This window comes from Emydura macquarii, unplaced genomic scaffold (assembly GCF_026122565.2).
Source record: "Emydura macquarii macquarii isolate MOO-44397 ecotype Brisbane River unplaced genomic scaffold, CSIRO-AGI_Emac_v2 contig_431, whole genome shotgun sequence".
In the NCBI taxonomy this organism is placed as follows: Eukaryota; Metazoa; Chordata; order Testudines; family Chelidae; genus Emydura; species Emydura macquarii.
Window position 1 is genome coordinate 2811739 of NW_027130568.1, and position 25996 is coordinate 2837734.

The 25996-nt window shown below is 39.2% G+C and overlaps 1 protein-coding gene and 1 long non-coding RNA gene across 4 annotated transcripts in view; both read right to left on the reverse strand.

Annotated features, from left to right (window-relative positions):
* The window catches only part of LOC137146236 (uncharacterized), a 63485-nt gene extending 61284 nt beyond the window's left edge, over positions 1-2201 (reverse strand). For all 3 annotated transcript variants that reach the window (XR_010917858.1, XR_010917856.1, XR_010917857.1), the window contains exons 1-2: positions 2162-2201; positions 1574-1695 (exon numbers count right to left, since the gene is read on the reverse strand). This is a non-coding gene — a long non-coding RNA (uncharacterized lncRNA). The remainder of the gene's footprint in view (positions 1-1573; positions 1696-2161) is intronic.
* A 10794-nt stretch (positions 2202-12995) lies between these two features.
* On the reverse strand, positions 12996-24847 carry DSEL (dermatan sulfate epimerase like). The gene is given in 3 exon segments (XM_067537482.1): positions 12996-19738; positions 19740-23348; positions 24195-24847. Coding segments are annotated over 2 exon segments (3651 nt in total). The 5' UTR covers positions 22365-23348; positions 24195-24847; the 3' UTR covers positions 12996-18712.
* Between the last annotated feature and the right edge of the window lie 1149 nt (positions 24848-25996).

Here is a 25996-nt window from a genome sequence, read left to right on the forward strand (position 1 = left end):
GCATTTAACCCAATTACAAAGTTGTGTTTAGGTACTGGCTTGATTAAGGTGTGGTTTTAATTCCACTGATACAGATAAATGAAGATAAATTATGTTTTCATTAAATCCAGAGAAATAGATACCAACTTGTCTCTTAGAACAGGTATCTATTTCAATGTATTGATTGAAGTACGAATGTTGTGAATAGGTTTCTAGCAGAGAAAAAAATAAGTTAATACATAGCTGTTCAGTATTTAATGATAGAAAATTAAAAAAAAAGCAAAGATTAAATAAAAAATAAAATACACTGCACTAAGACATGGTAGGAGTGGGGGGTTTGCCATGTAAAACTACTCTGCTGCAACCTCATTTCATAGCACCTAAGCCAAAGATGAAGAGATCTTGCAAAATGGTTTCAGCAGTGTTGTTGTGGCTGTGTTGGTCCCAGGACAGAGACTCAAGATGGGTCAAGTAATCTCTTTTATTGGATCAACATCTGTTGATGGGAGACACAAGCTTTTGAGCTTGCATAGAGCTCTTCATGTCAGAAAGAGAGCTCTTACCAACAGAAGCTGGCCCAATAAAATATGTTACCTCACTTGCTTTAAAACTGGAATGAGGTATTTTATTTGGATTACCTATAGTTAGCAAAACTGCCCTTCCCTCCTCCCCCGTTATATTATTTTTCAGCAGTTCATGGAGGTGCATATTTTATGCACCCATAGATAATAGAAATCTGTGATGAAAAAATATAAAAGCTAAACTAATTTCCAAGATATTGCATTCTAAGATTTAATTTCTGGGTTAAAAAAAAAAAAAAACCACATATGATGATAGTTATTTTTATTATCGCAAATGTGTTTAAACATCACTATAATTAGGCTTGGATGGATTAGATTTTTGTTAGTAAACATCAGTCACACACTGGCAAATGTGACCCTAAAGACACAAAGCACCAAAAAAAAAAAAAAAAAAAAAAAAAGTTTCCCTTGATAATAATCAAAATTTACAGATCAGCAAAGTATGAAAAATGCTGCTTAAGAACTTAGAGTTTGACTTAAAGATATCTACTTTGTATATTTTGACATGTGATGTTGACAATTTGTCTTAAAGGTTATAAAGCTTTAACTTTTTTTTAATCTGAACATCTACTGTCCTTATGTAATTGTCTGACCCTCCCCCATAAATTTCCTGTAACTGTAAAAATTTAAAGTAATTAAAAAAATTTAAAAAGCTTAAAGCCTATAATTTTGCTCAACTGTGAATATTTTCATTTATTAAAAAAAAAAAAAAGTTACATTCAAAAAAAAAAAAAAAAACCACCAACAACTGATTATCCATCAAAGTTTTTATATTTTAAAAATGACCTCTGCCAAGTGTAACTATAATACCAAATGGGGTTTCCCTGTACAAACCAATTTTATTATTCCTTTTGCAGGTGGAACTGAATTGGCAATAAAACATCTGAACTTCATCGTAGCAGATTTGAGATCTGATTAAACAGTCCTCACACACTCCCATGGCAATTCAACACTATGGGCTTTATTTCAACATTCTATGCAAGCACTTGTTCCCCACCACATAAAACTTTTACCTTTTTCCCAGATACCTGGTGATAGGGAAAAGAGATTCCTCCTTTCTGAGATTGTAGGTTTCTCTAGCTGTCCCTCCTGTTTCTTCCTGTGTCTCTTTTAACTGGCATCACCCCCTGACAAACTGAAACACCTTGTTAACTGGTTAATCACCTGTTGCTTAATCAATTATATTGTCAATTTGGCCCAGGTTGAGACACGTAGGAAGTAGTGAGTCAGCCTTAAGCTACTCACACTCTGTCACAGGAACATATGGCCATATCCCAGGGAACCACAAACATTCAAACATCATGAGTCAGGCCCCCCCAACATTTTGGGACTGGTTTGAAAATCATAAGATTAAAATTACATTTTTTTTATTTGCCTTCTGGTTTTTGAGCCTTTAGGATGTGCTTGGGTCATATTTTCAAGGTTTTCTCCCCAACCATGAGGTCTAAAAAACTTACTTTACTTGTTTTTCAGAACTGGGGTTTTATTTAAAACATGAAATATCACAAGATGGGACAAAATTACAAAGAGTTGAAACCAGAGCTATCCTGGAGTGCAACTGAGCTGCATGAGGGCAGGTCACAAGGAGGTTTCAAGCTTACCTTCCCACTGCTGTGATCCTATTGCAGTTCTGTGAAGGGCTGGTGCTTTGTGCTGTGCTAGAGCAACTTGAGGAGACTGCAAATGGCCGCAAGGAGTTGAAAACACAGCTGATAATCAGCATGTTGCTTGCAGGGGCATCCACCCACGTCCTCTTTACCATTGCAGCAGCATGAGAGGAAGTAGTATAAGGGCTCCTATGTTCGCTCTATGGCATGGGAGAATCACCCTTACCCTGTGGTGATCCCATCTGCACAGTTAAGCCTACTGAGCTATAGAACTGATGATCTGTATGACATACACCACCATAATGTCTGGCACCCAACCCCTTGGTCACACTAAATATGAAGAAGTTCCAGCATAGGAGGTACATGGTCTTTGGGTGACATATATCAATGTTATCTGGGTTAGTCCATCAAGAAACAATTTTTCAATCTACCCACTATAAACAGAAAATCTGCTTCAGATAAGGGTGTTCCCACTTAGAATGCTATTCTGTATATATTCAGGTAAGGGAAAAATTAAGGAAGATAGCTAGCTATATATTTGTTTCATACAGACTTTTTTTTTCCTGGAAAAGCTGTCATATCTCTGTCAGGATGTCACTCAATGTCTTACTCAAACCTGAAAAGAATACCATATACAGGACTATGAAAAGCGGTGAGGTTGCTTGAGACCCACAGCTTGAGTGTCACATCTTTTAAATTTGATTCCAGCGGTGTCTTTCTTAGACATCATCATCTCCTGAGTAAAGACAGTAGAACAGTTTTTTTCACATTTTTGTTGGAAGCATTTAACAGTATACTGTAGTTAAATGAAAGCTCTGTCTACCACTGTTGAAAGAAAGACACAAGCATCCGTTAATCCCAGAAAAGTTGTCTAATACGATGTACTAATGCAAAACACATTAGCACTTTTAGTAGGATCTCCAGAACTTCCATTACCCAGGAAATGATTCTATAAATAAGGTAATGAGACAGATCTGAGATGCTAGTATCATGTTTCTGAGGCTTCATCTGTTTCAGAAAACTGTACCAGTTGAACTATATTGATCTAAAAATCAAACATTAAAACAGGACAAGCCCGTCATGAAGACACACTTAAACCAGCGCAACCCTTGTTTATACAAACATAACTCATTTTGTGCCATAGTCTTTCTGATTTTGTTCCTTAATGCTTGTGCTATTCTTTTGTACTCCTTAGCTATTTGGTCATGTTTTCACTTTTTGTAGGATTCCTTTTTGATTTTCAGGTCATTAAAGAGCTCCTGATGGAGCCATACTGGCCTGTTTCTGTTCTTTCTATCTTATCTTCTGCGACGTTGGCCTCCAGGAGAGCCATGCTGAGGTAGCTTAAACAGGGCAAACTGCAAGGAATGGGGCAGGCAAAGCCCTAAATACTGGTGGTTTTTCTTCCATAAGATATACTTAGCCAGCAACAAACATGTTCTGATGACCTCACTGGTCATTCAATAGACAAGACCCAGTTCCCTTAAAACTATCCAGCCCTTTGACTAGCACCCAGACAGCCAAGTCAAATATGATGGGGATTAATGAAAATCTTTATCCATCATACATTAAAAAGTTCTACCAATCCCAAAGGATCGGACACATTACCAAACAGGTCAATGAATAGTTCAGATCTTACCCAAATACATGCTTAAAGCCAATGCTTGTTAACTAACCTAACATTTATTTAAAAATAGGAAAGAGTAATGGTTAAAAGGTCAGTATACATACACAGATGAAAATAAAGCTCTTAGGTCAGTTTCAAAGTAGAGATGATAACTGAATTGCAAAATTCTTAAATTGCAAAGTCTCTGAAATTACCCAAACAACTTGGAGGTCATCAGTCCTTCTTTAGAGATTCTTTGTTAATAATCCAGTCCAGAGAAATGAAGACTAAACAGTCCATGTGCAGAGTTTGTTCAAATTCTCCCATGAGAATTAGCAGGGTGATTCCAGACTGGTGCTGGGATCTCAATCTTGTGATCCAAACTTTCTCTGATGAGCTTGGACAGATTTGAGATAAAAAGAATCAGTCCACTAGAGTCTTTTAGAATTCCATGCAGACTGACCGATATTTTCTTGACAGCAGGTGCCTCCTTGAACAATTAATAGATGATTACTTGGGACTCTGAAGTATCATCTCCTATGTCCTGTGCACATGGGTAACTACTTACATTAACACAGGGTAACTGGCCATTTACAACCATTTACAGGTATTTACTACTTAAACTTCAAAGAGAAATACAAACAATAACTCTCGTTGTTTAAACAATAATATTGTTACATTCAAAGTTCCATCTAAATGTTCATATCTTCCTTTTGAACTCTTAATCAGTAGAACAGTAATAGACAGAAAAGCATTTTATCTACATTGCTAACCTCTAACAAGAGAAGTGTAAACAACAGCAAACAACTACCAACAATACACTCGCATAGCAAAGTTCTAGTCTACTTATAAGAAATGACCCTCACTACCATTGTATTTTCCTATAATATATCTTGAAAGGTCAGAGTTGGGCCATGCAACTTTCAAAGTTGCTTGGCTTTCTTGGGCCTAGCGTCACACCTTCATATTGCAATAGTTTGCTGTTGTGCCTTTAATATTGTCTTTTGGAGAAACTGCCAGCTCTCCTAAACTCCTTTTTTCCCTTAGGGCTTGTCTACACAAACAAATTTGACCATCACAAGCTGAGGTGTGAATCTAATTTACGCTAGCCTGCTGCAGTCTAACTGTTCATATACACCCTTTGATTTAATCATCTTTGAAACAGGACTAGCTCAAAATGCATTAATAAACTGTTAACGTACATCAGGAGGGAATAGGTGAACAGTATGACTGCAACAGGCTGGTGCAGACAGATTCACACCTCAGCCTGCTGTGACCTAACTGTTCATGAAAAAAATCTAAGGGCTTGTCTATCTATGGGACCTTAACTACAAGTTCTTTGAGTTTATTAAAGTCTAATTTTTGGAAGTCCATTGTCCTAATGCTGCTGTTCTCACTCCTTTCTTTCCTTAGAATAAGAAAATCTATCATTTTCACCCACAGAGCTTTCTATCTTCAAATTTGAAACTAATTCCTCCCTGTTAGTCAGAATCAAGTCTAAAATGGTTGGTCCCCATTTTCCCCATTAATTCCTCTACCTTCTGAAACAAGAACTTGTCCCCAATGAAGATTTTGTGTTTTGCCCTGTTACTTTTCCATGTTGATAAACTATCTTGGCCATATAACTAATTTTACGGTATTACTAGATACTTTGCCATATTACTTTTCTATGTGATAAATGACTACATTTCTCTTTTAAAATAAAAACAATGGGGAAAGAAAGAAAGAAAGAAAGAAAGAAAGAAAGAAAGAAAGAAAATTCTAATAATAACCCAGTAGATTTTCAGTTGAAAAGCCATGATAGCAAGAAAAATATGTTTAGATTTTAAAAGAAAACACATTCCCATAAACTACAAAATTTACTATTTAAAAGAAAGTTCAAGGCCAGATTCTGATCTCAATTACAAAGTTGTAAATCTCACATAATTCCTCTGAATATCTCCCACACCCAGCCCCAAGCCTTTCTACACTCAGGGTATCTGCAATGGGATGTGTGATTGCACTTCAGTAGGCATACCCATGCTAGCTCTAATTTAGCCACTGCAGTTAAAAATAGCACTGAAGATAGGGCAACATAGGCTTCAGTGCAGGCTGTACAAGCCCTCCCAGAACCCTGGGTACATGCTCACATTGATAGCCTGGGCTGGGATCTGTGCTACTGCAGCGTTGCTGCTATTTTTAGCTACACTATCTAGATTAAAATTAGTATGGGTATGCCTTCCCAAGCGGAAATCACACCTCTGATGCCAGTGTAGATACACCATCATCTCCATAGACTTCTTCAGCCATGCTCCGCTCCATGCTGCAGACTCTGCATGGCGTCTTCACGTTAATTCCCAAGCCTGAGGAGCTGGGAGAATAGATTGGGTGCTCTTGCTGGATCATCAGGGGCAATGCAGGTGCCCTGAACCGTGACATCTGAAACCCCACAATTTATATTTTTCAGGGGGTTCCACTGTGTCACAGTCACACAACTTGAACATTTATTTGGGAAACAGCTGTTTCAGCAATCAACCTTTTTTGTTCAGACACAGGGACAATCTGTCTGAAGGAAATAAAGATTCCATTCTTTAAAGTTAAGCAATTGACTATTTCTTTATTAGAGAAGTCAGGATTTTTTTCCCACAAGTGTAATCAAGAAATGTGGTTGGAAAACCATCAGTAATGAATGAGAGATAAAATAGATTATTTTGCTGTTCAAAAGACTCAAATCAATGGTGAATTTACATCCACTAGGTAGAGCTGTACTCATATCTGAATAATACTATAAATATGCACTGAGTGTTATCCGTCTAATTATGGATTAAATATGGCACAAATTCTTCAACAGTTTCAGGGTATAAAGAAGGCTGCGGGTTTAAAAGGCAAAGCACATGCAAACCACTGTCTTTGCCTTCAGTATTTTATGGTAATTTGGGCAAAACAAAAAGTGCAACTGATAAACTAAAAGTGAATGATATAGTCTTTGTTATTTCAGCAGTCATAGTGCATAATGCGGAAAGACACTAAAACATACATATTCTAACATTTTCTTCTGATTTGAAGACAAGCTCTGTATAAATCGCAAACTTGTCTCTCATCAACAGAAATTGACCCAATAAAAGATATTACCTCACCCATCTTGTGTCTCTACTGTGGTAGCGTACTCTTGTAAGCATTTTGATGTTGCAGCTGCAGCCTTTTGTACAGTCAACTTGTTCTCTTCAAAACTGTTGACATCTTGTTCCCCCTTTTTTTTAATTGCAGTAATCTCTTTGTATTTATCACAATCCCTGTCCACAACCCTGCTGCCAGGATTGAGACAGGCAGACTGAAAAATCAAGAGCCAAATGTGGAATTTAGAGCTTTAAAAGAATGGTCAGGATCAACTTGAAACAAGTGAAATTTGGACACACTGGAAAAAATTGAAATTTCAGATTAAGATTCAAACAAAATGTGATGACTCTACTAGTAGGCAGGTTGGTAGGATGAAAATACACAGATTCAAAAAGTGAAACTGTCTCCTTCTGAAGAAAAGCAATTGAGAATTGTGACATTAATGCCTCTTTCATAAAAGAACCCATTTTAGAGACCTAAAAGTGTTTTTAGTATGCTTCATAGTTCTGTATTTTTCAATTGATTTAGCATCAGTTTCCTTTCAACCTTAATATGCAATGTAAAGTGTGTTGGATGAAATCTACTTTAAAGACCTTTCACAAGATAGAGAAAAAGCAAGAGGCTATCCAAGAATGTGTAACACACAAGAAAATTATTTTGAAACGTGTCCTGAAGAAAAAATGTAGTTTGTCTACTAGACATTTTTCATGTACCTTAAAAAAAAAGACACGTTTGGGTTAAAGATCTAGCACGCAAGACAATACTGTGTGTAAGAGTAGTATGATGAGACATAGAGTGAGCATAGTTCCAGAGGGGTAGCCGTGTTAGTCTGTATACAGCAAAAACAATGAGAGTTCTGTAGCACTTTAAAAGCTAACAAATTTAATTTCAGCAGGCATAAGCTTTCGTGGGCATAGAGTGAGCATAGACATCTGATACAAGTTACAAATTAAGCGGCAGAAGATTCTACTTTTAGTAAAACTTTGACTGCACAGAATGGGGGACTAATATGGCTGATAGAACACAAAATCATTAAACCTATTGTAGAAACAAAAATCTTGCTAAAGCCTAAAAAGAACCCTAGAGGGTATTGTGTCATATTTTTATTCAAATAGAATGTGTTTAAATTGAAAAGGAAAATAGCACTTCTTACATGTATATTCCCTATGTTAAAAAGGTACCAATCTCTCTGAAGAAATGTACCAAACACTTTTGCCAGAAATTGGATAGACACCTAGAACAGAAGCAGAACTTTCCACTTACCAAAATGGATTGTATAAAATTAGATATAGCACAGCACATTCTATGCCAAGGCATAGGCTGATGCTGCAATGGAAAAATACTACAGGCTCAATTGTCTGCAAAGTTGTCTGCCAGTGTCTTTTTTACTTGGACATTGGATATGTTGCATCATTGAGCAACCAGAAATCATCTGCAGAAAGGCTTTAAATATATAAATACAGCAATCTGAAGATGGATAATCAAATATCTGAACCACTTTCTTTGACATTAGTTAAAGAAAGATTCCATAATATCTTTCCCTTAATTGTAATTGTCTATGAAAATCTTTATATAAAAATAATTTATTTTACCATGATGTGAGTGATAGCAGATAAGTGCTTTGTACCATTTCTTTAATCCAGTAAATATGGGATTAATGGGAACTACAATGTCTGCATACAGATAAACTGCTGGTTTCCTATTGGCTAGAAAGGCTTAGGATCAGTATGAAAATAATATAGTGCTACCATTGCACCTTCTATCCTACTGTATGCATAATGTGCCTGAAGAGTTGCAAAAAAAAAACCTGGTCTTTGTTCAGCAGATTGGATCTCAAGCAACAAATCTTTTCTTCATTTAATTAAAAGGTGCTCATCTTTGTTAATGGACTCAAGCTGGGAATTTTGTGATCCTTCCGTACACTGTAATATCAACTTGGGGACAAATTCTGTCCTCAGATGTGTGCCTAAGGTTATTGTTATGTAAAATGTACCATTTGTATCCCTTACCAGGCTTCCCCCAATTAGTTACATGGGCAAACAAAAGTAGCAATAACTTTAAATTTAATAAAGCTGAAAACAGTGAATCTCATTAATTTATACTGATTGGAAGACTCATGGCAAATCATAGGATTTTATGAAATGCGATATGTTTAAACAATTTAAAGAAGATAATTACAATAGAAAATATTGTTATATATTAAATATACAGTTAAATAACTAATTATTCTCTAATGCTTCATAATACACTAATACGCGTGCTACAGCTGCTCCACATAGTGGGTCCATATGACTGTAGGGGTCTGCTTAAACATAGGACCTTACAGGGTTGGTGCCTACACTGTAAATTCTCAGGGTGAAAAACATAGACTAAATTCTGGGGTCATTTATATTGGTGTAAATCAAGAGTAATTCCAGTACAAAGTTTTGGTTTAGATTGGTGTAAATGAGATCCGAAGCTGACTTGGTGTCTTTTTCCATGTCTTGTATAACACCCGGCATTTTGTTGGCCTTTAACAAAATTCTGGTATTATGTTTCATTTAAAAAGATTATATTTTAATAATGTGAAACAGCACTGCTGTGCTCCATTATTAAATATTTGCTGAGACAGTGGGGGATACACCATTCTTAGTGTGAATAATAAAGCATATGCATAGACAGATCACGTATCAGCAGAGTTCTACTGCCTAGTGAAAATTAAGGGCTTGACATTTATTTGAAATTGTGCTTCTTATATTGTTGTAGCATTTAACTTCCAAAACTACACAAAAATGAGGAAGCTAGTTAAATGGAAATTAAAAGGAACTGTCGCAAGCTGCAGGGAAACTATTTTACACCATAATACAGGGTCAAACTAAATGTATACCTCAAATAAAACAAATAAAAAAATAGTAAGAGGACAAAAAAAATGTCACCATAGCTAAACAGCTGAGTAAAAGAAGCAGTTAGAGTCAAAAGGGCATCCTTTAAAAATTAGAAGTCAAATCCTACTGAGGAAAATATAAAGGAGCATAAATCCTGGCAAGTCAAATGTAAAAGTATAATTAGGCAGGCCAAAAAAGAATTTGAAGAGCAACTAGCAAAAGACACAAAACCTAAACAGCATTTTTTTTAAAGTACGTCAGAAACAGGAACTTTGCCAAACAGTCAGTGTGGCCACTCGATAATCAAGGTGGTAAAGGAGTGGTCTAGGAAGACAAAGCCATTGCAGAGAAGCTAAACGAATTCTTTGCATCAGTCTTCACTGCAGAGTATGTAAGGGAGATTCCCACACCGAAGACATTCTTTTTAGGTGACAAATCTGAGGAACTGTCCCAGAGTGAGGAGTAAACAGAGGTGGTTTAGAAACAAATTGATAAATGAAACAGTAATAAGTCACCAGTACCAGATGGTATTCACACAAGAGTTCTGAAGGAGCTACTAACTGTGGTATGTAACCTATCACTTAAATCAGCCTCTGTGCCAGATGACTGGAAAATAGCTAACGTAATACTAATTTTTAAAAAGGATTCCAGAGGTGATACTGATAATTACAGGCCATTAAGCCTAACTTCTGTACCAAGCAAACTGTTTGAAACTATAATAGATAACTGAATTATCAGACACGTAGATGAACATAGTATGTTGGGGAGGAGTCAACACAGCTTTTGTAAGGGGACCAATCTATTAGAATTCTTTGAGGGAGGTCAATAAACATGTGAAAAAGAGTGATCCAGTGGATATAGTGTACTTGGACTTTCAGAAAGCCTTTGATAAGATCCCTCATAAAAGTCTCTTAAGCAAAGTAAGCTGTCATGGGATAAGAGGGAAGATCCTCATGGATCCGTAACTAGTTAAAAGACAGGAAACAAAGGGTAGGAATAAGCAGTCAGTTTTCAGACTGGAAAGAGGTAAATAGTGTGTCCCCCAAGGATCTGTATTAGGACCTATGCTGTTCAAAATATTAATAAATTATCTGGCAAAGAGGGGAAAATTGAGGTGGCAAAGTTTGCAGATGATACAAAATTACTCAAGATAATTAAGTCCAAAGCTAACTGAGAAGAGTTACAAAGGGATCTCACAAAACTGGCTGATTGGGAAAGAGAATGGCAGATGAAATTCAGTGTTGATAAATGCAAAGTAATGCAGACTGGAAAAAAATCCCAACTCTACATATAAACTGCTGAGTTCTAAATTAGCTGTTAACACTCAAGAAAGAGATCTTTAAATCACTGGAGTCATCTTGGAGTCTCTGAAAACATCTGTACAATGTGCAGCAGCAGTCGAAAAAGCTAGCAGTATTAGAAACCATTAGGAAAGGGATAGATAATAAGACAGGGAATATCATAAAGCCACTACATACATCCATAGTATGCCTACACCTTGAATAATGCATGCAGTTCTGGTTGCTCTATCTCAAAAATATATATATATGTTAGAATTGGGAAAGTTACAGAGAAGGGGAACAAAGCTGTTTAGGGGGATGGAACAGCTACCATATGAGAAGAAATTAAAAAGACTGGGACTGTTCAGTTAAGAAGAGAGATGATAAAGGGGGGGAATATGATAGAGGTCTCTAAAAGCATGAATGGTGTGGAGAAAGTGAATAGAGAAGTATGCAGAGCTCTGTGTAGCTCGAAAGCTTGTCTCCTCCTACAGAATTAGGTCCAATAAAAGATATTACCTCATCAACCTTCTCTCTCTGAATAGAGGAGTGTTATTTTCTCCTTCATGTAACACAAGAACCAGGGGTCACCCAATGACGTTAATAGGTACACTTAAAACAAACATAAGAAATACTTCTTCATACAAAACACAATCAAGCGGTGGAACTTGTTGCCAGGGGATGTTGTGAAGGTCAAACATGTAACTGGGTCCAAAAAAAGAATTAGCTAGGTTCATGGAGGATAGGTTCATCAATGGTTGTTAGCCAAGATGGTCAGGAACACAACTCCATGTTATGTGGTGCCCCTAAACCTCAGACTGCTAGAAACTGGGATTGGATGACAGGGGATGGATTACTTGATAATTGCCCTGTTCTGTTCATTCCCTTTGAACCACCTAGTTTTGTCCATCATCAGACAACAGGATAATGGACTAGATGGATTATTTGTTCTGATCCAGAATGGCCATTCTTATGTTCTTACTGGTTGGTGTTCTTTCTTTTGAGGTTTATAAACGTATAAGGTAAACTTAACCTGTAGCTTTGATTCAAGCTAAAAAGTTATTCATATTTTACACCCTACAATACCATACTTTTCTTTTTTTCTTTCTTACAATTCATCGTAAACCAAGACGAGTAATCTTGTGTGATATACAGAGACTTTTGGTTCCTGTAATTTCAGGTCTTTTTAGTATATTAAGAAATAGATATAAAATACTTCCCTATGGATCTAAATATTACTTTAAAGATTTGACAACAAAATACAGCTGTAGATATCTTTTAAAACCTGATAGTGTTGTCACAGATTGTCCCCAAAGCACTTATTTTATCATTTATTTAGGGGAGGCAATGTTGTCTAGTGGATAGAGTGATAAATTGGGACTCAGGAGACCTGAGTTCTATTACCGGCATAGCCACTGGCAAATCACTTCATCTCCCTGAGCCTCAATTTCCCCCTTCTGTAGGATAAGGATGCTTACCTCTTTTGAGTAACATTTTGAAATCTACCGAGGAAAAGCACTGTATAAGAGCTAGGTATTATTAGTGCCATAATTTTGCATAGTGAACACCATGAAATTTTGGTCTCATTGAGTTCAATCAGGATTTTCAGTCCCTCCTCCAAACACTTTACAATTAAGATCCTGATCCTCCATTTATGCACATATACCATTTTATACCTGTAAGTTGAATGAGTCTGAATTCAATGACAATGTGTCTGGGCCTTCAGACTGAGATCCCAATTCAGGAAAGCATCCTTATTGATGGTATACTTAAACACATATTTAAGCAGTGTTCTGACCTGGGGCCCAAACAAGGTTAGGAAAAAGGGAAAACCAGGGCTATGATGATAAGATAAAATCATGGTTATTTGGATTAGTTATGTATGCTTCTTGGTGAAGGTATTTCAGTGAATTCTTTCAAGGTTTCTTAAAAATAAATGTCACAAATTCAAATTACAAAAATACTTTAAAGTTTATTTCCAAACATAACAACATACAGGTCACTCACACAGGTCCTCTCTACTTGTTCACCAAATATATATGGACCACACTTTTATCTTTGCTCATGAATTGCCTAGCGCAAATGTTTTGAGTACAGATACTGCAGCTTTTCGAAAGGTTACATCTGATTATATTAACCAAGAAAATGGTAGCATCAAACACATATTAAAAATAAGCTATAACCCCCTAAGGAGCCAGCTCTCTCCTGGCTGTCATTTGTCACATGAGTTCCAGACAATAAATAGTGAAAATAAATATTAAAAGTTTCTGTTTAAAAAGAAAATGCAATCTGATCAATGAATTGAATCCTGTAAATAAGTTATCATTACAGTACATGAAATCTCATGTCTGCATCAATTTCATTTTGACAAAAGCTTTCAGCTTACCTTTTTTTTTTTTTTTTTTGGCTGTCTGTGCATGAGTGAAAGTAAATGAGTTTATAATGAGTAAAAAATTGACTTATGTGGCAAAATGTTTTATCTACATAGAAACAGCAAATGTTTATCCGTGGACATATTGAAATTTTACCCAGATTAAATTTCCAAAAAAAAATTCATTAAGATGCCAATTTTCCATCAAGTAAAGGATAGAGGTTGGTTGAGATGAGTATCTGATGATGGTTTAGATGAGCATCTGGTACTAGTGAAAGGTGCCAGAATGATAACATTGTGCACTGAAGTCTTGTAGCCTTGATCTGCCAAAATATTGAGGCTATTGAGGATGCCAGTTATAATGGTGGTTTTCATAATGTGATCATGTACCGTCAGTATCAATACTGACCAATTCATTTAACTACCAATTCATTTAACTACAGCCTGTGTAAATCCCACTCACTTTCGTTATCCATGTACTTCCACTGAAGTCAATGGTACTACTTTTGGTTAATATGGTAATGACTTTAGGTCATTACAGATCTTGAGCTAGACTCAAATCAGTGATATACCAAAGAAAGATTCCTATCCATTACCGATCCCCTAGATTATCAAATCTTACTTCCCCTAATACCTCCTTCTGTTTAATTCCTAGATGAAACATACACACATGGACTCAGATATGTGTTTGTTAATGGGCATTCTCCTAACTAGCGTACTTACTTCTCCAGCTCTCTGCTTGCTCTGCCTGTTAACTTAGATTTCTATACATTCAGGGCTCCAAAGGCATTCAACAGTCACTTGATTGGGAGACACTCTTGGTAAGTCTACACTTCAGCTGGAAGTGTGACTTCCAGTCCAGGTAAACAAATACATGCTAGCTCATGCTAAAAATAACAGCGTGGATATTGTGGTAGGGGTGGGGGCTTGGACTAGCCACCTGAGCTCAGATCCAGGGGAGTCAGCCAAGCTTGGACTTGGGTGGCTACCCCCTGCCACAAAGTCCATGCTGCTAGTTTTAGAACACTAGTTTGAGTTAAGCTAAAGTATCTCTTTCTAATCAGGCTGGGAGGCACAGTCTTAGCTTCAGCATAGATTTATCCTCTGACAAGTATTTACTGTGGTCATGGAACCAAGTAACTAACTCACAAATCATTTAAAATTTAACAGAGCATCTATTTAAATTAAAAGTAGCTGGAGAGTTGCCATACCATCAGATTCCAAGTCTCCTACAGCTTATTTTACTTATAACTAGCTGTTAATTAAAAGATAATTTTGAAAGTATTGATTTCTTCGATCTAATACAATAGATTAATGCAATTTATTATTTTTCCATCTTCTCATCTGTCCCTGGGCACAACAGAATGAGTAAAAGATAGGGTAGCTGTCAAAGCCTGGAGGCCTAATTTTAAAACACTTGATCAAACAATCAGCCAACATTCTTCTTTCACTTACACCCAGGCAACTTGGCTATATTCCAGTGGAGTTATACAGAGGCACAAGAACAGAATCTGAGGGCAAGCAAATGCACATTTGAATTGTAGGGAGAGCTGACTGGGATTTCCCTCTCACCCCCCTATTTTTGTCCAAATTTAGACAATAATGGGGGAGAAGTTATCAATGTGTGGGGTTTTTTTGTTTTTTTTTAAATAAAGTTTTAGTCAAACACACACACAAAACTTTCTTTCTTTTCAGTTTAAGGTTTTTTTTTGATAAAAACTCATTTTTCTGAAGAAAACAGGTATTTTTGCATGAACATTTCCACTGTGTTGAAAAGTTATTTTCTATTAAAACAAAACTGACAGACTTTTTTTCCAACCACCTCAAACTGTAGGTGTGTCCGTTTTTAAAATGCTACCAAAATCCATAAACTGCTATGCAGGTGATATTACACAAATTTATAGCCATTTGATTACACTTTGATCCTGCAGTCTTTTCATGCACAGACCACTCCCCTTGATGTCAATGGATACTTTTTGTATCACTGGACTGCAGGACTGGATAACACTCTGGACTATGGATACATGACACATGAAAAAACAAGTACGAATAGGATCAGTGTGAAGCTCTCGGACATTGAATTTTTTGTAATATTTTAATTATGGAATATTAAAAAAGCTAGGAATTCATATCTGCTGTTCTAGGATTTCTGGATTCCTGTTTTTGTTAAGTGTACTATAGAAATTAGGTCCACACAATACTACAGTGCTCCTTTTGCTCAGATTTTCCTTCCTTTTGTGACCTTAATCCAGTCTCATAAACTACTTTTATACATAGTCCTCTGTGGTTTAGTTGACATATGCTCTTTTCTTCCCAGTAGGTAGAAATGTTCTCTGGCAGAGAGTTCTTTGTTAGCAGTTTTGAAGCAAAAGCACCGGGTACTCAGTTTCCTTAGAATATATATATGATATTGTGTTATTTTAAGTTCCATAATGCATGCAATTAGAATTTTGAAACTTTAGGTCTATGGCTTTCAGTCATTACTTTCTCTAGATACATTCTTTTTTCTTTTCTTTTTTCAAATTTTTGTGCTGTTGATGTAACTCTCTTCCTAGGAATAAAGAATCTAATTCTCCCCAGTCTTGCATCTTGTAGAGTCAATTGTGTCTGTACAAAAGGGTATAAAACATTATCAAACCTGAACAATAGTACATTATAGATGGTTTAACTTCAGAAGATGCATGACTGTGAATAATTAGGTCCTAAATCATGTGTATACCAGAATAAATTATAACAACATGTATTATGCCCGAAAGGCATGAGATAACCCTGTATTTTGAAAACCACGGGGACAACCTACTGATACGTGAGTGCCCCATTTTTCACCTTAGCCCCTCAAAAAGAGCTGGTTTAAAGTTTATTTGTAGCCTTTCATACAGCACTATCAAGAAGGGATTTAGAGATGCCTTCCTACTTTTCCCAACACACAGTCAATCCCGAGTCTTACCTTGAGCAATCCTCAAACAGATGACAGAGGAAAGCCTATCTATTTGTTCTGATTCAAGATCATAAATCCTGGGAATGGAAAGCAAATGCTCAGAATGAGTCTGTCAAATAAAAGGGATGGTGTTGGCAATAATTTACATCTGACTGATAACAGATCAGAGAGAGAGAAAAACTGATTTGTGAGACTGATAGTCAGGATCCAAAATTTCACTGACACGTTCATGTACATTAACACACTTTAATATTTCTTTTAATGTGACATTCTACCTAACTGGCAGTAAGACCTTGGAAAGAAGGGAAAAAACTGCTGCTAGTCCCTATTATAATCAAAGGAAAGTGACAGCCAAGTTACGGTTAGCGAGACTGCAACATATCAACAGCTTTATCGCACTAGAGGCACATTTTGACATAATAATGAACGGCTGAGACAGAACTACTTTTATCTCGGTCAGAAGAAGAGATCAGAAAATGATACAGAAAATGTGTATGCGTGGCGGGGCAACAGAGAGGAAAAAAGGGAGTACATCAGCAAGATGTTAATGTTAAACATCAGCAACAGGACTGCAATCTGTAGAGAGAAATTCATTACATCTTGACATTGCCTAATGCTTGTCACCCACATAAATGGTAATTACTCTACTGTCATATTTCAATATAATAAACCAAAACTCTGATACCAGCTCCTGCAAACAAAATGAAGCATATTTCATGACAACTTCATTAGTAATAATAAAAAAACCAGATGTTAAAGGAAACGGATGTTTCTGACATGATCTATGGTTTGATTTACACATCTGCAGGTATTTACAATAGGTATGCATTTCAAAAGAACGCTGAGTAAGATAAATTAGGAAACTTTTCATATTGTTATCTTTTCGTTAAAAAAAATAAGTTGCCAAAAAAAAAAAAAAAAAGAATATGTCTCAAGGAAAAACAAAAGAGCAGCATAACAAAAATTCTACCAAAAGCAAATATTCACCCCACTAAGGGTATTTGTTTCCAAATCAATGTGACAATATATTGCAGATTTAAAGAAACAAAGATGATGTTTTAAAATCTTAAAATGTTGGCAAAAAATTACTGAGATCATCATACAAGTATGGAGTAGGTGAGAGAAAACTCTTTGAAATGAATTGATGCAAAGAGCAAACTTGAGATCAGCCATAGGCTGTTGCGGGCAGATCTAATATACAGAAAAGCAAATCATCCCTTAATAAAACAGGTCTCAAGATTTATTTGCGCTCTTCTATACACTATATTCCCACCTTATGCAGACATTAATATATGTATGCCACTGAGGATGACAGCAAATGTTTGCACTGACAGAAGCTCCGACACCTTTGCCACTGGCATATGCAAAACGGTCAGCCAAAGAGAAGTGACTCCACTGTGTGTTAAAACAAACAAAGAAGGATGGAGGAGCCTTACTCAGAAACAAGAAGTTCTTTCAGCTTCTCTTAGACAAGAGGAGCGGTGCAGAGCAGCGGCATCAGTAGCAAGGGCATTAGCAGCTTTCAAAAATCCAGGAACAGTTTAGTATGGTGGAGCAGTGTCAGAGTTTCACGAGATCCTTTAGAAACCACCCAGCTGATATTTAACAGATAGATGATGGGGTTTTGTGGATTTCTTGTGATGGTTCCCCTCTGCCCCGGAAAGTTCATTTAGTGCTCAAAGAAGGTGCCAGATTGACAGACACAGAGACAGAAGCCTTCTCTTTATCTACAGAATAGTTACAGCAAGAATTCATCCTCACAAAACCCCACCAAAGTGCCTCAACACTGAGCAGGAGGAACAGTATCACAGAATGTCATTCAGTTTCTATGCCTGGTCAGTCCTTGGCCTGTCTGCTGAGACAGCTAATAAGGAGCCAGCTTTACCAGTAAGCCTCTGAAGTGCTGAATAACAGATTTAAATCCCAGTTTAACCCTACTTTGCCCACTGAAGTACCAAATGGTCTGAACATACCTGCAAATTTGATCCCGAGGTGCTAATCACTGCCATTACGAACTGGGCCAACTCATTTCACATAGGCCACCACACAGCCATCAGATGGTAACTACTTTTGGCAACTACCCACCTGGGCTGGAGTTAAACTGTTAACCTGGAAATGCACGACTATTTCCAATCCCTCGACCTATCCAGTCCCTAGCTGGTAGATTTGTAAAGGTTCACACAGTTTTATTTGAAAGGCAGCAAAAGTAGTTATAAGTTTTTGTTTTTAAAAATCCAGCTAGAACAAATACCTTTTTCTTTTTAAATAATCTCTCTCTACATGTAAGATACTGTACACACATTTTACAAGAATAAACAAACTTCTCTAATTCTTATTCACAAACTGGGAGTTGGGGGTCATTAGTGCAAATTACTGCTGACCTGCAGCATTTAAACTGTAAACTTTGGGTATCCTAAGTGGTCCATCAAGGTACAGCAGATGTCCTCAATCAATCTAATTTCCTCAATAGGCATGTTTTGTTCCCAAGCATGAATACTAGGTGGTGATATTTCACCTTCATAAGGAAGGTAGAAAAGATTGGTGGAGGTGGCAAATAATATTTGGTTCAAGCTAGCAGGAGACAGAGGAATACCAAGAAAAGCATAAATTGTTTCAGCTGTCTTCTGAGGAAAGCTCACAATATCCTCAAACTTGACCAGCTGATAATTCGTCCGCAGCAAATCCCCATTTACTCTCAGCGCTGCTGCTGTGTTTGCTAGCCACAAATGGGACAGCACAGAAACTGCATTTGAATTAGAATCCAAGACTTCTTCCCTCAGTGATTCATATTCAAAGGCATAGCCTGAATTTGAACTACACTTTTCTTTCCCACCTTCCACTTTAAACAGCATGGCTAAATGCTGTGGAACATTTTTCAAAGAGTAAAGGCTTGGCTTACTTTTGTACAACATTGAGTAGATCCATGCTCGAGGGTCCCTTACTACATACAACGCCCTCATTGAAGGTCCTATGATTTCTTGAAAGAAAGGAAGCTTTAATGTCCAGCTCCCACTACTTAAACTAAGCACAGGACGTGCATGTGGATAATAGGCAAGGTGTCTCCTCAGTTCCCTAACGTACTCAGCATCTTTGTCTAATTTTCCTCTTGTTCTGCTTCTTTGTTCTGACAGAGACTCCCTCTTTCTGGATCTTCTCTTTTTTTCCTTACTTATGGTAGAATGCTGAGCTAATTTACTTCTGCTGGCTTCATATAAATGAATATTTTGTAAATGAAGTTTTGTGTCTTGGACTAGGGATTGGAGCCAGCCTTGGAATAGATGGAAACGGCCACTCTGGACATCAGATGCCTTCCATTCACATGCATCTACAAATGAGTCAATTTCAAATTCAGTTTCAGGGATATCAAGGTAAGCGGTAGGGATCCTGATGTATATGAAATCACTGCTGTTAAAAAAAAAGTTGCTTTAAAATTTCTGCTCCTGAACTGGGAAGTGAGGTAATTACAACATCTGGCAAAACAACAGAGTTTCCGTCTAACTGTTTGGCTTTATTGCCTTTATCAGAGTCTACACTTATGATGTCACTACTCCATTTTGCACAAATAGGCTGACTGCAAGTGCTCCACACATCCACCAGTTCAATAAACCAGAGTGTGATAACCAAGATTAGGATCCAGCGCAACAATTTGCTGAAGGAAATGTAAAACCGCCATTGAAAAGCCAATAATACCAAGCTAATACCCAAAATTAATCCTGCTATTATATTCATTTTGAATCCAAATGGGAAAACTGTTCTATTATGTGATAGCTGTTTATGTACAACTTCACTGCCTAGACCAAATTTGATAACTTTGTTTTGATCAGCTACTTTGGCAAAGCCACCAAATCCCAAATAATTGAACCTTGTCCTCAGACTCTGATATTCAGTCACAATGGAGACAATATTTTCAGTGTTGTTGACATTTAGAAAAATTTGAAATCCATATTTGGAATCATCTATGAACCTGCAGTTAGAAACATTAACATATGGTCCATAGAACACATATGCAATTCTTGTAACCGTGGTTTTCATAAGAAAGGTGATGTTTATGAACTGAGTCCACCGCTTTTTGAACTCTGCCGCTTGCTCTGCCTCTTGTATCCTGGCAACAGGACTACTCCCATGATGATCAAACCAAAACATCTTATAGTGAACATCCCACACATCCATCATGGCTCCATTGTATTTGTTCATAAACTTATAGGGAACATATTTAAAATCAATGTCAAGATTATGAAAAAAGGCACTGACAGAGCTGATGGGAGAGTCTGTCTCCCTCTCAATATGGTCTACAACTAGCAATGTTTGAGCATTCAGGAGTAGCAAAGTACGATACACGCTTTTCAGTTTCATTGCAGAAGAGTAGGCAGATGCTGCCTCACCACTCACAAACATCATCTCCCCATATTGAGAGGCTGTTATAATCTCCCCAGCTGAGTCTCCAACCTCTTCACCAGTCCACTTAAGCCACTGTGCACACTCCCCAAGTTGTCCCTCCCAAGGTTGATTACACTGACTTGTAGGAGATGGAGCAAACACCAGTACATTATTCAAGTGACTGAACTTGGGTCCATATAGGGCTTCGGAGACAAACACCTGTCCATTGGGGGCAAAAGTAAAGGAGTTCTGATCTGGATGTTCATGCCCTGGATTGAAATTCCTCCACCCATCAATCCAGGAATATGGCTGAAAGTGAACTATGTCATAGACTGCACGGCCACCAAGCTTTCCAGATTTAAAAGACACAAAGGTGTTGGTCTGAGTATTTGGCAACCCAGCTCCATAAGTAACAACCCCCCAGTTAGGAAACACATGTATCTTAGCAGTGCCATAGTCAGGGGGAGGCTGAGGAGTTAGTTCTGCAGCATACCATATGTATTCAGTGTGAAGTGTGCTCCACCTCTGTGCAGTGGATGGCACCATTGGGCCATCCTTGGGCCTGTGCTTTCTAATCTGTTGTGCTAGCCAATTGCCCATTCCATTCTTCATTACAAACTTATCCAGGAAAACCAGCTGGCTTTCAGGGCCATAAAACCAGTTGTAATTAGAATCTGCTATGCCCACTGTCCTCTGATAGCCTGGCAATAGAGTGGCATAATAAAACCAAAAGTGCATTTTTAGCCAATTGTTTTCTAGGTTATTAATACCAAAATGGCGCTGGGCCAGGAAAACATATTGGGTTACTGACTTAGCTGTGTAACTACCATAAGCTACTCCTTCATCCAAAGAGCCATCTACAATGTGATTGAGCAGAAACATGGTTTTTTCCATCACATCAACTACAGCATGTTTCCAAATATTTGTCTGAGATTCTTTGTCCACCCCAGTAACTAGGGCACCCGTGAGTAGTGCTAGCATATTAGTGGCCTGATGGTTATGAAGAAGTTGTTTTCCCCATGAGCGGACTTTTGAATATTCGTACATTTCCTCACTCACAGTCCATATCTTCTTTAGGTATCTTTGTCTCCTGATGTTATCCAGTGAGCTATACAAGAAGTCAAAAGCAGTGGCAAAACCTGTTAAGGAATGGCCAAGTGGCACTTCATCTCCTGGTGCATTCTCAACCAGCCAGTCTTTGTAGCCAGTCATTCTGTCCATATACTCGAGAACAAAATCAAAGGCAGCTTTATCTTCCGGGCATAGCAAACAATAAAAAGCTAAGGGAGGCAGATTGTTTCCATAAATCTCATTCCACTTTGCCGCAAAATCAACATGTTTGGGTGGAGGTAGGTAGTATGATGGGTTGGACAGCATAACTGTCACTGCACCTCTGATAGCTCTGAACAGATGCAAATGGCTTGTGCGAGACTTCTGCCTCAATGCTTGGACATCTTCACCATCAAAATATAAGCTTGGATGAAGAACAGCTTTTTTCAGCTTCTGGTCAGCACTGAAATCTTGCAGGTTCTGTTTCTCATATTGAGCCACATTTTCTGTGAAAGCCACCCAGTCAGAGAAATTGCTTACAGATTCTTCAAAAGAGGAGAGAGCAAACATTGCTAATGCTAGGAATAAGAAATGTCCTGTAAACATAAGAGCCATGATCCATTAGGCAGCTCCTTCCCTTCAGACATAACAAAACACAGTGTTCAGATGTCAAATGTTGATCCAGTTAGTATAAACGGTGTACACTTAAGGCATTTTTGCTTCAAAAGAAAACAATAAAATGGATTCGCTGCTCAGCTTATTTGCAATCTGAGGTACAGTACTGAAAACAAAACATAGGATTGCTCAAAAGTTGAACCACAGGTGTCTTGTCAGTCTGTACTTTACACAGCTACAATGTTAAAGCATTACACATATAACTAAAGAGAAGGTAAAGTCTCTAGGTTTTCCACATGAAACACAGACTGATTATACAAGTCAAGGGATTAAAAAACTTAATATCTTTTGAGCTGAAAAGCATTGGAAAAAATCCCCCAAAACTTGAATTGAAAGTAACTGAATTTGCACATTTAATTAAAAAAAAAAATCTTTCCCCCTAACATTCCGATAACATGCCATTCCTAGTGTAGGAAAAATTGCACTGATGATGAAATCATAGCATTTATTCAAAACAATGTTTCGTTTTTGCTGAATTCGAAATGCACAGTACTTTATACAATAGACTCAGATGTTGAATTTCCTCTTCCGAGCCTTCCTGTTCTCTCAATTTGTATACAAAATTTTCTTCTTCATTGACTTGAAAGGGTGAGAGTGGGGGAGAGAAACAAACAACATTTCTCCATTAGCCTCTCTCTCTCTCTGGAAAAAATATGTATTTCTAACTCCTATTCACATCTATTGGTGGTAGGTAGGTTTATTTGGATGAATGCTCATACAATAGACAATATGCTGTCATGTCTTCTTCTATTATCTTCATTTCATCTTCAGCCAGTGAAATCCAACTTCTGACTCAATGTTTCAGATAATTCTGCTCTCCCCATCATGAAGAAAAAGTAAAACACTTGGAAGGGGCACAATGCCAATGTTTTTCCACCAAAAGAGCAGTTTCAGTTTTCTGTTGGCTTCGTGTGTTGATTCTTTCTGTGGAAACACACAAGAAAAATGTTCTCTGATGCTGTATAGATCTCAATATATATTCTACAAATATTTAAAATGCATCACAAAGAATGTCCAGGTTCTCATCTACAGTAAATGCTAAGACTATACAGAATCAATAAAAGAACAACCCTGTCAAAGTTTGCTCACTAAATTAGCTTCGAATGAAAGTAGAATTAACTCATTAACTGAGTTTTTATTTTATTCTATTTTTACTTTTTTTCCAAGTTGTCTGAAACTGCAAGGTCTCTGAAATTATTTTATTATCTGTTTACATTTGCACAGTTCAATTGAATAGTGCAATTGCAATACTCTATTAGAAATAAAGAACAAGCTTCCCTTCCAAACAAGTGTCAGTATGTGTCTGTGTATTCTTCTCCTAATCATTTTTTTAAAAGTTAAAATAAGATACTAAAATGTGCCCGTTTCTCAATCCTTTACTTCTACAGAGCCTAAATCATACAAGTACATATACTGGATACCCGCCTTCTAAAGGTAAAGCCTGTTCTTCCAGGGCTCGTCTCCTTGAGAGGACGTTTATTAAAAGTTTGGTGTTACTCCATGTGCACTGTATTCCCCTTACTTGTGGCCACATAGTGTATACTTGCCGGAAGCCATCAGAGGGCGCTATGAACCAATTAGTGCGTCCCTTTGCTCGTGTTGGGTTTAGATAACTTAAGAAGTTTCGGTTGCAAACTGTACATCTGTTAAACTCATCAGTGACAGTCTCCTCTGGCCTCCCACTACTTCTGCGGAAAAGAAACACCCGGCCCCTACGTCCCCTCTTTTTGCACTTCTGTATGTTTCTGACGCTGAAGCCCATCTGCTTACCTTAGCAGCCTCTCTCGTCAGCGCCCCGCTCCACGCAGCCCGAGAACCGGCGCTTGTGCCCGAAGAGCGGAGAAAAAGTGCGGAAAAGAAACAGCTGGCTGCAGGGTAGCTCGCTCTCGGCTCCTCTTTCGGGGCGCTCTGAGATCGGCCGTCTAAACAGGAGCCAGTCAACTTCAGCTGGATTTAGCACCAGGCTCTGCCCCACAGTCGGGACAGGCCCCCTGCATCCAGGCGCGGACTGTCTGTTGGTTGTTAAGAAGTGTCATTACAGCTGCAGGCAGAGCTCGCTCCCCAGTACTGCTCAGCCCACTCCCCAGAAAGACCCCGGGGAAGAGAAGAGGAGCCCGGCAGCGCTCCAAAGCAGCCCCAGGGGGCGGGCTGGGGAGAAGACAGACCGATGCTCCCCCGCAGAGTTAGCTGCGCACCCGGCGGGGCAGGCTCTGCTCCGGCAGCGGCGATGCCCTTGGCTGGGGGAGGACTGCTCGCTGCTGCAGGGGGTGGCGGGGCGAGCCCGGGGTTGTCTCCAGCGCGGAGCCGCCTCCTCTTCCGTCCCCAAAGCCGAGCGCACCGCCGCCGCCGCTGTGCGGCTCAGCAGCTGGGGCTGGGAGTTGAGCGGTAGCTACGGAGAGGAGGAGGAAGGAGGAGGCGTGAGGAGGAAGGAGGGAGCCAGCAGCATTGCCAAGGCGGGCGGAGCTAAGCCGGCGAACAGCCCGTCCGGCCCTCGCTCGGCTCCTGCTCCTGCTCCTGCTCCAGCTCCTCTCCGGCGGGCCTGCTGAGCATGTGCGAAGGGGGTGTGAGTGCAAGGGGGAGCCGGAGCTCCCGGCTTTACCTGGCCCCAGAGCCCTCCAGTCCAGCGGGAGGTGGGGGCGCAGGGAAGGAGGGAGGGGGGCGCTGCAGGGCGGAGGAGGGGCAGATTGTGGGTGCAGTGAAGGGAGAGGGGTGGGCAGCAGGGGTAGGGCGGCCAGAGAGCAAGTGTGAACAGTCAGGGCAGGCGGCGGGGGCTGATAGGCGCCTCTATAAGAAAAAGGGCCACATAGCAGGATTGTCCCTGTAAAATCTGCTCACCCGAAGCAGGGGTTTGGAGGAGGAAGGAATGGGGGGACAGTGAGGGATTTAGAAGCACATCAGGTGGTCAAACGGGGAGGGCTGGCGGAGACAGAGAGAGAAATGTCTGTCGCTCCTGCTTGAAAGGAACCTCCCTGGGACATGCCGCCGGCTCAGTCCCTGCCCTAAGACCACTTTTCAGTGTGGAGACACATCACTCCTTAAATCAATGGCAGAACACTCACTGGGTGCAGTGGAGCTGGGATTGAACCCTGTGACCGAGAGAGCTCGGTGCCAACCAGCAGAGGGCACAGGATGTGCACAGAGTTTTACATGGACCCCCTGGGTCAGACACATGCAGAATAATTCTCTAACAGGTGGCTTATGAGGTCTCTACCAAGAACCAGTAGCCCACTGATTGTCATAATCACTGATATGTGGGTATGGATAATATTCAGTGGCGTACCAAAGGGAGGGGGGCAGGCCCCCAGCCCTGCCAGCACCCTCCAGCCCCTGCACATCGTGAAGGGCTGGCCCGGCATCCCCCTGCCCCCCAGCCGAGGGGAGGGGGTAAGGCCACCCCATCTGAGCCAGTGCCGGGCAGCAGAACTGGACTAGCAAGTAAGTGCAGGGCGCTGGGCCAGCCCTTCACGACGGGTGGGGGGACACAGGAGGCTGAGGGGCAGCTGCTCCCAATCCTGTGTCCCCCCCCAATGCATTAAGAGCCCCCTAAGCCAGGGGGTGCGGCTGCCCCTGTC